General features: G+C 43.9%; 1 protein-coding gene across 3 annotated transcripts in view; it reads left to right on the forward strand.

The window, feature by feature from the left end:
* The first annotated feature begins 1,646 nt into the window (after positions 1–1,646).
* nwk (nervous wreck) overlaps positions 1,647–12,827 on the forward strand; it is a 265,155-nt gene continuing 253,974 nt past the window's right edge. For 2 of the 3 annotated variants that reach the window (XM_071583676.1, XM_071583678.1), the window contains exons 1-2: positions 1,647–2,489; positions 5,474–5,518. In XM_071583676.1, the coding sequence (XP_071439777.1) occupies positions 2,469–2,489; positions 5,474–5,518 (66 nt within the window). In that variant the 5' untranslated portion in view covers positions 1,647–2,468. The remainder of the gene's footprint in view (positions 2,490–5,473; positions 5,519–12,827) is intronic. The other variant, XM_071583677.1, reaches the window with a different exon arrangement.

The raw sequence follows: 12,827 nt of genomic DNA on the forward strand, positions 1-12,827 counted from the left end.
AAAACTATTCTCTTAATTCAAGGAGTCTGCTGCCGCTCATGCAAAGTACTCCTGAGGATTTGTTACTTGAAAGCATGCACGCTGTAGTGAGTGCGGGAAATAGTTATCTTAAAATTTATTTCTATTGGAAAAAAATGCAAGATTATGCTCATGCATGAAGGAACTCGAGTCTTGTCCGACGGAAATTTCGTTTGAAAAACGTGCATCCGGCTTGCTTAATGTGACGTTTTTTCTAGAAGAATATGCCTCGAGATATCTTCAACCGAATATTTTTTTCACGGCATAGCGAATAAAAAAATTTTTATTACAGCAGGATTAATGTAATGAACTAGTCGTGTTGATTTGGGCACGTCTTCATTAGGGTACGTCGCACCCGGGAGTGCACGCGGGGGAGGGAGGGAGGGGGGAAGAAGATTGATCGAGGTCCGCTTTTTGGGGAAGAGGGATTGATTGTTGGGGGCTCGGAGGGAGTAGTTGAGCGATGCGTCGTCAGGGGGCAGGGGCGTCGCCACGGTTCCGGCGAAAAATCGATTCGGGCGACAGCGCAGAGGGAGGCAGTGGCCAGCACCACCACGTGGTGTTGTTACGTGCTGCCAGGGGAGCCGCCCCCGCGCGCGGGTCGCACCGGGATGTCGGGATCCCGAAGCAGCAGTCGCACTCCGTCCACCCCCTCCGTCGGGGGAGAAAAAGTGGAGAATTCCTCTTTTCGAGAGGATGGGGTCGCGTCTGGAAAGACGGTCTTCGTGCAGGTGTTGGCCATCGCTCCCTGGTGTCGAGGGAACGATGCGTGATGATTAAAAATTGAAGCTCTTCGTTAGAAAATGTCAATATATTCGTGAAACGTTTTCATTAATAATTTCAACTGGATCTGTACATGCTTCTCGTGCAGGCGCGAAAAAAGCTTTAATGAAGCTGATTGATGAGCTGCATACAATGTTTTGACCTTCCCGATGCGATCTTCTTTACCAAGGAGTAATGAATACTCCGATTTAAAGGGCTCGAAATTCTCTTTTCTGCGCTTCTACCTTGGGTGTCGAGGGTAGAAATAAATAGATGCTCATTTTTAAAGAAAGAGTCGAAAGGGAATCTTTTTCCCCGTGTGGTGTATGCTTTTATATGCAAGAAATGTATCGACGAGAGAGGGAGGGTGTGGGCAGGTAGGTCGTCCTTTCCCGCGTGCACTCCCGTGACCCTTATCGGCAAGGCGTCTCGTGCGTACGATTCTCTGGAAAAGAAAAAAATAGGAAGGGGAGTGAGGGGAAAATCCGAAGCGGAGAGGGACTCCTTTCGGACACCCTCCCGTCATCTCTCCGTAATACGGTGGGGTGTTCGGGCCGCCACAGATATCCAAGAGGGGGGAGGTTCAGAATGGGTGTACTGATTCAAGGCGCGTAGGGATGGTGTGGAGGGACGCGCGGGGAGTTGTAGTAGGAGAGGGTGAGGTTCGACCCCCTCCACGAGAGCCCTCCACCCGCTGGAGGGAGGGACGTGGCCTCCCCCGGAATCAATATGGCTGAATACGGCAGAGGGAGCGGACGGCGAGCGAATGGGCGGGGGGGGGGGGGGAATCGACTCGTTTCTGGGGTTTGCCCGTCTCCCCGCCGTGGTGCTGCTGTCTCCGCGCGTGTGTGGATGGGAGAGGGAAAGAGGAACTTGGACGGTAGTCGTCGCCGCCACCGTGCAAAGGCGGCGCAGGATACGCGCAGCCATCCCTCGCTCTCTTCTTTCTCTCTCTCTCTCTCCTCCCTATTCCTCCTAACTCGACAAACGGATCCTCTCGTCTCCGTCCCGGACGTACATTTCATTCCGCCGCCCGCGGGGAAAGGGAGCGAGTAATAACAGGTCTGGGTGTTCCGAGGGAGGAAGTTTGTGTTCCCGTCGGTACGGGGTCATGTGCCGCGGCAGCACACCATCCTCGCGCAGTGATATGGAGGCCATGTGATCCCCGTGAACGGACAGACAATACACGTTCGCACTCGCCTATTGCCGCACGCCCTCGCACCTCTCCAAGAGAGAGAGAGAGACGGCGGGCTAGGGAGAGCAGGACGCCGTTTTCCCCCATTCAAACGGTCTTCCTCTGCCGTTTCGAGGCGACATCCCCGTCCCATTGGATTGGAGGAGGCGAGTCGAGGCTGCCGCCGGGAAGTTGTGTCCTCGGGTGTGGTATGTGCCGTCTTTGATTCCCGAAGAGGGGGGTCCCGCAGTGGACGGGTGGGGGTCGTGTGGTGGCAGCAGGATAAGAGGGAAGGAAGAAGGTGGGTTCAGTTCGACCGTGTGCGGGCTTTCGACCTCCGCGCTCGCCTGGAGGAGAATTTTTTGGGGAAGATCAGTGGTCGGTGTTTCCCCTCTCGAAACGCGCGCGGGGCTCCCGAGAAACGTCCCCACAGCCCGAAGACGGAGACGTTTGTGTTGTTTTGTTACCGTTTGTTGGTTCGACCGCTTCTGAGGAAGGGCTTCCGATCTTCGACATGCAGCCGCCGCCGCGAAAGGTAAGGTTGATTCGGGGAAGGGAAGCGCTCCTCTCGCTGCTTTGGATTTGCAACTGCCGTTTGACCCACTTCCCCCAACCCAATGCGCTCTCATGTTCTTCGATGTTTTTTCCACTCGTGCATTTATTCTTTTTCCGTAGAGCCGTCTGTCGCATGTGGATGTGTGTTGTGCGAGCATGTGGATGTGTTCGTTGATGGTGTTTTTTTAAGTGGCGGTTAATTCAGGGGTGACTGACCTTTTTTTCTTGTTTCTCCATCCCCTGCAGTGCTCTTGCCTTCGTTGCATATCATTACCCATTCATTACCGGCTGTTGTTAGCCTTCTCGTCGATGTGCAGAAAAGAAATAATGATAGCCTTTCAATTTCGCTGTTCGAGGGTGAACGAGGGGGGGGGGGGCGGCCGTGGCTGATGGGGAAAAAATTGAATAGCGCATGGTGCAATACGAATCTCCACCGGAAATGTTTCCCTTTCCTTGCACTTTCTCAAGCCATTTTCTTTCCTTGCTAGTGCTTGCTTCCCTTGCCACGGCCGCGTCGAACACCCGTGTGGAAATGGGATCAACGCCCCGGGAACCCTTGATCTAGACAAAACTGCGGTTCTGCTCTGAATTGCCGTGCCCTAATATTGACTGGGCAGACATAATCCGTTGATGATTGGACGGTCTTCCTGCGGTAATCGTGCCTTTTAAGGCCTTCAACCGTGGTGAAAGGGAAAACTTACTTAATTGGTGGCCTATGTTAATAGAAGATTTTTATCGAGTGCAAAACCTAGTGTGCTATTTCAAAATTGGCTTCGAGGGGGGAGCGTTATTGCGGAATTACCGTTTGTGTAGGTTTGAATGCAGAAAGGATCCGATGATAACGCGTTCTCGGCTAATGTTCGCGGCGTGGATTTACGATGGGCGACTTCTTATTTCAAGCTTATTTAAAATCTAATTGAAGGGCTGCCGAAGCGCATTCGTATTTCCAACGCTTCTTCCATCGTTTCCCATTCACAAAGTTAAAAATTGCGTGATGAGCTTCCGATCGGGGATTTTTGTGCCTCGGTTCCCTCTAAATACGAAACGATTTCTGTTTTGAATCGAATCCTAAATGCAGACTGAACTTTTGATAGGTTTGGCCATTAGTGACTATTTACTGTCCATAAGTGTATCTGCGGTGAGATTACATGTTATCTATTATTTAATGATTTCTGGGTTAATAGGATTCTGAAATTACTAACGACTAGTCGGGCGTTTCCTCCAGAAACAGCACTCGACAATGAATACAGAATGAAATACTATTGAGGTTACAAGGGAGCTTCAACTTCCATGTTAGGAGATTTAATGGAAAATGTCTGGATCGAGAAATTCCTTGTTACGATGGTAACTGTTTGCCTCAATAGTTAATGGTCGACTGATCAGAAATGGCGATAGGAATATGTTAATAAATAATTGAATCTTCGGAAAGTATAATAAATGAAAAGGTGTCAAATATAATAAATGAAAAAGTGTCAAGCTTTGGTTTTTGATTCGTGTAGCGTGACCTCAATAGAACCCGTCGATTGTACCCGTCGTGGAGGTGAAGCTTAATTGGGATTCGAATTCACTAGTTAGCCGTTTTATAAATAATTTTGTTCCCGTTTTGTATGCGGTCCATTTTTGTCACGTAGAAATCACGCTTGAACCATCAAGTTTCTTGAGCTAATACTTGGTTTGTAATTTTATTATCTCATTAACTCGATGGAATACACAAAGCAATTGTGATTATGTGTAAATATTTTTTGCAACGACAGCGATCGATATCCAAGGAAATCTGTGACCGTCACAGGGGACTGTTGGTGTTTTAAATGTCCGTAATCCCATTAAATTAAAACCCTGTATTAAATTAATACCAAAATATAATGAGTCGGGAGTGCAAGTTATTTCAATTTTCGTTATTCATAATCTGGAGGCTATCATAATGCTTTTAAAAATTTACATTCAACTAATAACGTTTTCTCGGAAATCATGCACTAATTTCTGTCATCAAAGTGAAAACGTTTTTTCTTGTCATTTCTCCGATCGTCATCTTCCGAAAGCTTCACTTTCAGTAAGTTGGCACATATGTCTTAGGATTTAACGTATTTCAGTTCGAAAGCCTTTTTGGAAACCATGCACCTATTTTTGCACTTATCATCTAAACTGTGTATTGAAAGCCTTAATTTCTTACCATGAATCATTTTATTAAACTTCATTTCTCTTTCTGCCAAAACTATTAACGTCACTGCCGCATTATCAGCTGTTAAATATATCCTTAATACTTATTTTTGTTTTATTTGAAACGTTCACTGAGGGCCTTCTTTCTTGTGCTAATACATCAAACAATTCCTTTAGCATCGCGCATCCTTTAAAAAGCCAAGCGCATAATGTAATACTCTCACTTCGCAAATAATCAATTGAACCGTTTGTCGCGCAATGTTAATGAAGGGTTGCGTATATTGCCTAGTTAAATAGGGTCATGCGTACAGATTGGATCTAATTTTTTGGAGTATAAAATATTCATTAAATATTATAAAAGTCGTTAATATTTTCTTATGTGATTATATATGAATAGATCACCGTAGGTAAAACACGTGATAATGGTGTGAGACCGTTCGGAAGACTTAACGTGTCCCGTTTCGCTTATTTTTCCTCGAGGGCGACAGCACACGGTTGCAATGCTTACCAATGAAGTGGTACTATGTTACTTGCATGCCCCCTTTTGGATTTGTCGAGGAGCACATTTTTTGACGTTTGTGCATGGCTCGCTGATGTGCCAGGACAACCACGAGATGCTCACTATGGACCCCACCCTCCCCCCACCCCCGCGTTGAGTTACACAGCGTCAGTCATCCAGCTAGTTTTGTGTTGACCATTCAAACGAATTAATAAAAAAATATCATTTCTTTACAAGATCTGTTGAATAATAATTTGTGTTAGATTATCGGTTTTGATTAAAACTGGTTATCGCCTTTCATTTCACAGAGTAGCAGAGCAAGAGGACTCTCAGGGGGAGAAAGAAAGATAACGGTACGTTAACAAAAAAGAGTGAACCGCCCATAGAGGTGTGTTTAACGAGTGTTGGGAGGGATGTGATCGTCGTGGAGGTGGGTAATCGACGGGAGTTAGGCGTTGGTGTTTGCATTGAAGGAAAGGTAAATTGATTAGTGCGTAACCGAGGTGGAAGCGAGCCGCTGGCTGCTCTACTCCATCCCGAAGGACAAATAAATGGGCCTGACTAGCTGGGCAAGACAGCCTCTTCAGTACAACGGTAAAAACGCTTCAAAAAACATTTGATGAAACTTATTGACCATCCGCGTTCTTGAGATTGATCGTTAATCCGTCTGCACGGCCGTTTGCACCAACCAATTCGACCCTTACCCAAATCGATTGCTCATTCCAGGCGTGAATGATTTGTGCAAGTATGTGTGTGTGTGCGTGATTTTTTACTCGCGATAGTGGATTCTTAGTTCTTTAGAAAATACTTCCATCTGCTCAACTTCTCACTCTAATCTTTTCTTCCCCCAAATCTAAGTGTATTAATGGTTTCTTCACAATGGTTTTGATGCATTTATGAGTGGCATTGGTAGAATTTTAATTAACGCGTCATGTGTGCGTTCTCTGTGTTTGTTGTGTTTCTTATTGGTGCGTTTCCGTAAAGTCGTTCACTTGCTCGTTGTGTGTATGAGAAATGTGTGATCGAGCACTCCGCGATTCTGGAAGTGAGCATTAAAATGCCGATTGATGATTAGAACGAGAGTGCTTAAAAATGCGAGCAGCAGAGTTTCCTTCTGATTGCGATTTAAGAGCATAAATGCGCTATGATCAACAAAATGATTGCAATCGCGCGGAATGTTTCTCACTGCTTGTGTTGTGTAAATCTTTCTTATTTTATCATGACTGGCTATTGTTCCTCTTGTACTATCTACTCATATGTCCTGTTTATGCTGTTTACTTAAATGTTCTACGCATGTCGTGTGATCCGTGCAAGCCATAAGCCTTCAATAACATAAGCCTATCTCTTTCTGTTGATGTTATATGTTCTATCTTTTCTAAATGTTTCTGTGAAATATTCACGTTGAGTAATAATAAGCTTATGCGATACTGCGTTGGTCTAGTGTATACTGTTGAGCTAGTGTTGAATGCTCATTTACAAGAAGATGACCGAACTTTCATTAGGTTGTGACTTGGTTTGCTTCCGAATTTCACACCCAAATCTCGCAATGTGTGAGAAGTATTTTCAGAGAAGAGTTTATGTCTTTGTCGTATGGAATTCCATCGCTCCCATTTCACACGATGTAGGCTGCGACTAGAAAATTTAGTTCGTTTTATCATTGTATAAGTATTATCTTTTTCGTGCTGGAGATGATAAGCAAATGCTAATAAAATACGAAAAAAAGGGATAATGCCGGGAACTAAGTCAGTAGTAATTTATTCATTCGCATGTCGATCAAGGACAGTGTTGTTAATCCTTTTCCCTCTTCAATTTTCATCCGATAGCAACCGTTGTGTATTGTTAGGTGTCATCCCCCCCTAGATTGCATTGCCTTGCGTTCTCGAGCTCTTAGATAAGAGAAGCGAGAACTTTGACGTTTTTTTCCAGATCAAATCGGGATAGTCACCGAGTCCTTTCCTTGTCATCGCCGGTCGGTCGGAGAACGGTGGCTTTGCTCTTATAATTTTCGTACACCATAATGCTTTCGCAGAAGAAACTCATTCGTGTGAAACGGACGAAAGTAAGCGCGGAATGTCGAAAGTCTTGAGGTATTTATTTTATCTGACACAGGTAAATAGAATTAATGTGCAACTGATTTGGAACTCCTTTGCATAAAATTTGAAAGGTCAAAAGAATTGAGCCCACCGCGTTGACACAGTTGATTGCTGGTGAGGATAGCTGTTGTGGAACTTCCTTAAAGCTCGTTTTGAGAGACGTATTTCGCAGTGTTAAAATTTTGTAAGTTAGGAAAGCAAATTTATACCGAAGTTGATTCAAATTAGTACACTTTGGAGCAAATTTTAAAAGAAGCATTTTTGGTTGGAACGTAGGGAGTGTTAGTTGTCTGAAATAAGTTGCGGTTCACTAATTCCAGCCTCCGATTTCACATATATGTACTAGTATATTGCCAGTACGAATTGTGTTCAAAAACTAAGGTGACTTTTCAAATTTCGCGGGCAACATACCTTTACATTCCTTTTTTTGTTTTGTTGTGTCGGTACATATGTCCCAAACATTTGGTTGTAGTTTCAACAAATAGCATATTTAGTCTGTTAATGACACATAAAAAGAGATGACGGGTTTGGTTGTGCTCGGTAATTTTCTGCTATAAAAAAATTGATCAAAGAATTTGCACCACATTTTGTGCAAAAAATGAAATTAATTGCTCCAAAACACTTGAAATGTTGACAGTGGCATACGATGAGGTTGGTATGAGTAAAAAAATGTTTATGAGTGGTACAGATGCTTCAAAGAGAGTCGAGAAGATGCCAATGACGAACCTCGCTCTGGACGCCCCAGCACGTCAACAACAAATGAAAACGCTGAAGCGGCGAAGAAAATTGTTTTAAAAAATCGTCGAATCACTATCAGAGAAGTTGTTTAGGATGTTGGCATATCAGTTGGCTCGTAATGTAATGTTGACATGCAATTTTTTCGGATGCTTTGGTCATCAGACGTGTGTCAGCGAAGTTCGTTCCGAAACTGCTTAATTTTGACCAGAAGAACCGTCGCATGAGCATCGCTCAGGAGCTGTTGAATGACGTCCATGACGATCCTATTTTGCTCAAAAGGATTATAACTGGTGGTAAATCATGGGCAGTATGAGGTCATTACATCGAAACCAAAGCCCAATCGTCCCAATGGAAGAACCCAGGAGAACCAAGACCGAAATAATCACGCCAAGTTCGATGAAATTTCAAGGTTTTGCTCACTGTTTTCTTCGATTACCGGGGAGTAGTGCATCAGGAGTTCTTAACACAAGGTTGCACGGTCAATAAGGTGTATTACCTTTGAAGTCAGGCGCGGCTTGCGAGAAGCAATACTAAAAATACGTCCGGAATGGTGGAAAAACAATTCATGGCTTTGGCATCACGATAATGCACCTGCTCACTCATCGTTGATTGTGAGAGATCTATATTTTTGCATTAAAGTACAAAGTCACCTTCATTTTTGAACACGCCTCGAATAGTTAGTTATAGTGTGAACAAGGTATTAGCGTTTTCATCAATTTTTACTTTACTTGAACATTGTTCTATAGATACGTATGGAAAACTTTAAAATTATTAGCTTTGCAGATTTCATAGTTGGAGATCACTGATTCATGTGTTCCTCCCAGAGACAGTGGATAATACCGCAGTCGCAATGGATAGACTTAAGTGCTGATGATTGAAATCGCTTCCGTTGGAACAAGTAAGACTACACTTTATGTTTCCTATGACGTTCGATTGAACCATGGTCACTCAACTCGTAGTTTATCTCATGAGAGTAAACGAATGGTGAAATGAAGACAAACTCCATTATTTTGGTAAGCTTGCAAAATAAAACCGACCACAATAGAGAACTCTAAGGTTGATTTGATCGGCGTGAATATAGCTAATACATAATAGGGCAGGGGGAGCCAGTTCCTTTCCCTGTGCTGTCTGTAGTTTCTGGGGAAACTGAAAAATCGCACAACTCTGGTGAAATTGAGGCATCACTTGGAATCGAATCCCAGCCCCCTAGCCCAGCGCTCTGCTCAACTACCGTCACTACGTCCCCTTCATGTTAGAGAAGGGACCGGATTTGAAAGATAACCTTCTTGAATTTGCCCTCACCATATTTGGTCGTTGTCATCCCAGAAGCCACACCTTCCGCTCTTGTGCCTCGTGGACTTGCGTAACTCTGGTCGAGCCTCAAAGCTCGCCTTTAAGAATATCTTCTGATCAAATGCTGTTTGTTACAACAATACGTACACGTTCACACCATGAGAATGGGTGCATAACGGGGTGGAAGTACCAACGGAAGGAAAATTGGCTCATAGAAAATAAATTGAAGTAGGAAATGGTTCGTTTGAGTCGTTGCTTCTATTTGTTCAGCTAGAAGAGGAGTCCCTACTCCCTATCATTTTGGTACATACTTCTCAAACCTCAAATTGTGAGGTGGAAAATATATGCTCGACTTAAAAAATTATTGTACATATAATGCAAACGCATTCTCTAATTTGATTCGAGTGTTACCCATCCTTTTCTTTGATTTATTTCAACCCAAAACTTAAGGCACCACAGCGACCGTTCCCATGTTGCCACAATTTAAAAGCATTTTTCTTTGCCTTTTATTTTAAGCGGTCGGTGACAGCTATTTGACCTCATTCGGAGAAGAAAGGATTTCCCCATTTAATGAAATGGTCAAAGAAGTCCTCTTAATTTCCAATATCACGTCTTGAAAGAATTAATTCTTCTCTCCTCATGTCAACATTTCACTTCCATATCAAAGGACATTGTCATTCTAAAGTCTTATTTATTAAATAATTTCTCAGCTTTACACTGTTGCCGATAGAGGCGAGTTTGTCTCTAATAGCCGTTTTGGTCTGGTTCATCCAGCTTAGCAGCTTAGGGAGTCTCTCCGATGGTTCCAAAACCTGTCCTTTGAGGAGAGAGTGAGGATTGGGGTGTTTTGATGCGTGGGTATTGGGGAGAATGAGAGGAAAAAGCTGGGCTAGGGGGAAGGCGTATGAAGGAATGTGTAGGAAAGAGACAGAAGGTTACTCTGCGGAATTTGAAGAAGGCGGGAAAAGGGGACGTTGCAGATAATGAAGGACAGTAGGATGTGGAAGTAGGTGAAATCTAGGAGAAGAGGAGAGACGTGAAATACCGATAGGATATCTGGAAGAAATGAAGGTGGAAATATCTCAAGAGTTGGAAGTGGAGTTTGGCGTCGGGAGAATGTGAAGTGCACGATAATGGATGATAGTTCTTAAGTCCGATCTAAAATCTATCACTATTCGGTAGACTGCCTTTGATGGCGATGGTTAAATTCCATTATGCGTTTTCTTACTCGTAGATCAGTAAATTACTGCGCTTTCTCTCCGTTAGTTTGGCCTCCAAATCGCTCTCTCAGTGGTGTGGGTTGATTATGATAACTCACATCTTAATCTTCGATATGTTTGTATCGTAAATAGTGCTCTCTTTTCCTGACTTACGAGAGCGTGACATTTCCTTCGGTCACTGCCATCACCGCAATGTTCTTCTTTCGTGTTAACTTTCACTCCCCGAATCTTTGCCTCGCAGTCACCTCTCTCGTGTCGCCCTGCGTGTCCGAGGACGTCGGGGGCCGTCGCCCCTCCATCGCCGCCTCACCCTGCCCTCACCACCTCCTAGGGCTACCTCGAGGGCGTCTGGTTTTGTTCGGACCCGCGCGAGGATTTTTAAGGGCGCACACTGGGCTTTCGACTTCGTACTGGCGCGGAATTTTCTGAGCACTAAAAAATACGTACACGAAGGTTTCCATGCACGCGTACGTGCGTGCGAGTGTACGCACACGCATTTACACTCACGCACAGAGCGTGTGCTTTTTGGACAAAATTTCGTTTTACATTTCTCTGTCCTTCGTCTTCCATTACCTCTGAAGCATCCCGACTCCCGTCTCACCATCGCGCCCATTTAGTCCCCCACAATCCCCTCTCCTCATATTTAATCTTCGAACCCCTCCCCCCCCCCCCTAAAAGATTTACAATGGCTAAGGGAAAGGAAGGCTGATGCGAAATAAGCATCAGTGTCAGTATTGGACACCTCAAGCTTGGCTACGCATCCGCATAAAGGAATTCCCGCGGAAAGGCCTTCGGGTATTTTTGGGCGAAGCTTCAGGCGAAGTGCTTTGAGGTTTTAAAAAGTAGGGTAATTTGAAACTCTATTTTACCCATCCTTGGGTCGCCAAGGGCACAGGCCAAGTGGGCGCGACGCCCGTGATATGGCACCCTGGTATGCCCTTGCGTGCGATTCCTAGGCATCGTCCCTTCCTCTCCGCGGCTGCGCAAAGGAAGAGTTTTTTGCATTTACCACAAAAACCATTTCTCATTGAACGTATTTAGAAGTTTGACCAAATAATGACTTGAATCACAGTGAATATGTCAGGTATTTACACCGAGTCTTCGTTGCCGAAAAATGTCACGGCTTGACTTTAGGCGTATAAATGGATTTTTCATCTAGTTAGTTGCAGTTTACTTAAATACTAGAATTACATCCGTGTGGTGAGGAGTTATAGAACACTTCAAATTGATTCACGCTCAAGATTGGTAGGCATGCGCTAGAGGAGGCGGAACACTTTACTTATCAAGGAAATGTTCTAGTCGAAGATGAGCATATAAGTCGGGGTATTATTACACGGATTACGCCATACAAAGAAATTTTTACGAACTGAAAAATCGAGTGGCAAAGGCATGAAGCAAATAGTGTAAGAAATGATTGGCGAAAACTGTAGTTTTGTATGACTCGGAAACCTGGTCCTCGAGGAAAGAGGATAAGCGTGGATGCGTAGGAGGTTATTGAGGTTAGAAAATGGAGAATATCGGAAAAAATTAAATGAGCATGAAATGCATCTGACAAAGAACTTTTGAATATAGTAGGAAAGAGAGTATGTTGTTGTGAAAAATCCAAACGCATTATAAAATATATGACGCTATGAAAATATTTATATAAACCTTAGCATTACGAAAAATAATTTATTAAAAAGTATGCACCACAATTTATAAGGAAATATGGACGGAAACGATTATTAAAACGGGAAGAATAAAAACAGAAAAGGTGTAAATTTGCATGGGATCGAACCATGGACCTATAGTATGAGAGATGCGTGGTCCAACCAGGAAACAGTGAGAGGCAATGGAGTACTGAAGATAGTAATACAGTGGATACATAATGCTTGCTAACCGAAGTGAAGGGAGGAAAAAAATGAGGCATTTTGGACGGAGTGAAGGAAGGTGTAAAGTACGAGGAGTTAAAAAATAATGTATTGTAATGCAAAAAAAAACATAAAATGCAGAGAGCTGCAATTCCATAATTCCACGCGGTCATAGGGCAGCGTGACAGTGCCTAGTCTCTGGGCTCAACAAACACCTGCCCCAGCCGTTAGAATAGCGTTAATGATAATGGCATCACGTTTCTTTTCGCTTATCCCGACATGTTTCGTTTTAACATTTTGGTATTTGCGTGTAGAACATTAAACTAGACGCAAGGAAACATCAAAACTTTGAGAAAAGGTTTTGCCAGTTATGAAGGAGAATGGGAATGCTGGATATGTTTTGTCGGGTTGAATAATTGACGTGATGACACCTCGGAGCGCCACATCTTAGTCCAGCGGAGAGATCTC

Source organism: Hetaerina americana, unplaced genomic scaffold (genome assembly GCF_022747635.1).
Source record: "Hetaerina americana unplaced genomic scaffold, ioHetAmer1.1.p SCAF_144, whole genome shotgun sequence".
In the NCBI taxonomy this organism is placed as follows: domain Eukaryota; kingdom Metazoa; phylum Arthropoda; class Insecta; order Odonata; family Calopterygidae; genus Hetaerina; species Hetaerina americana.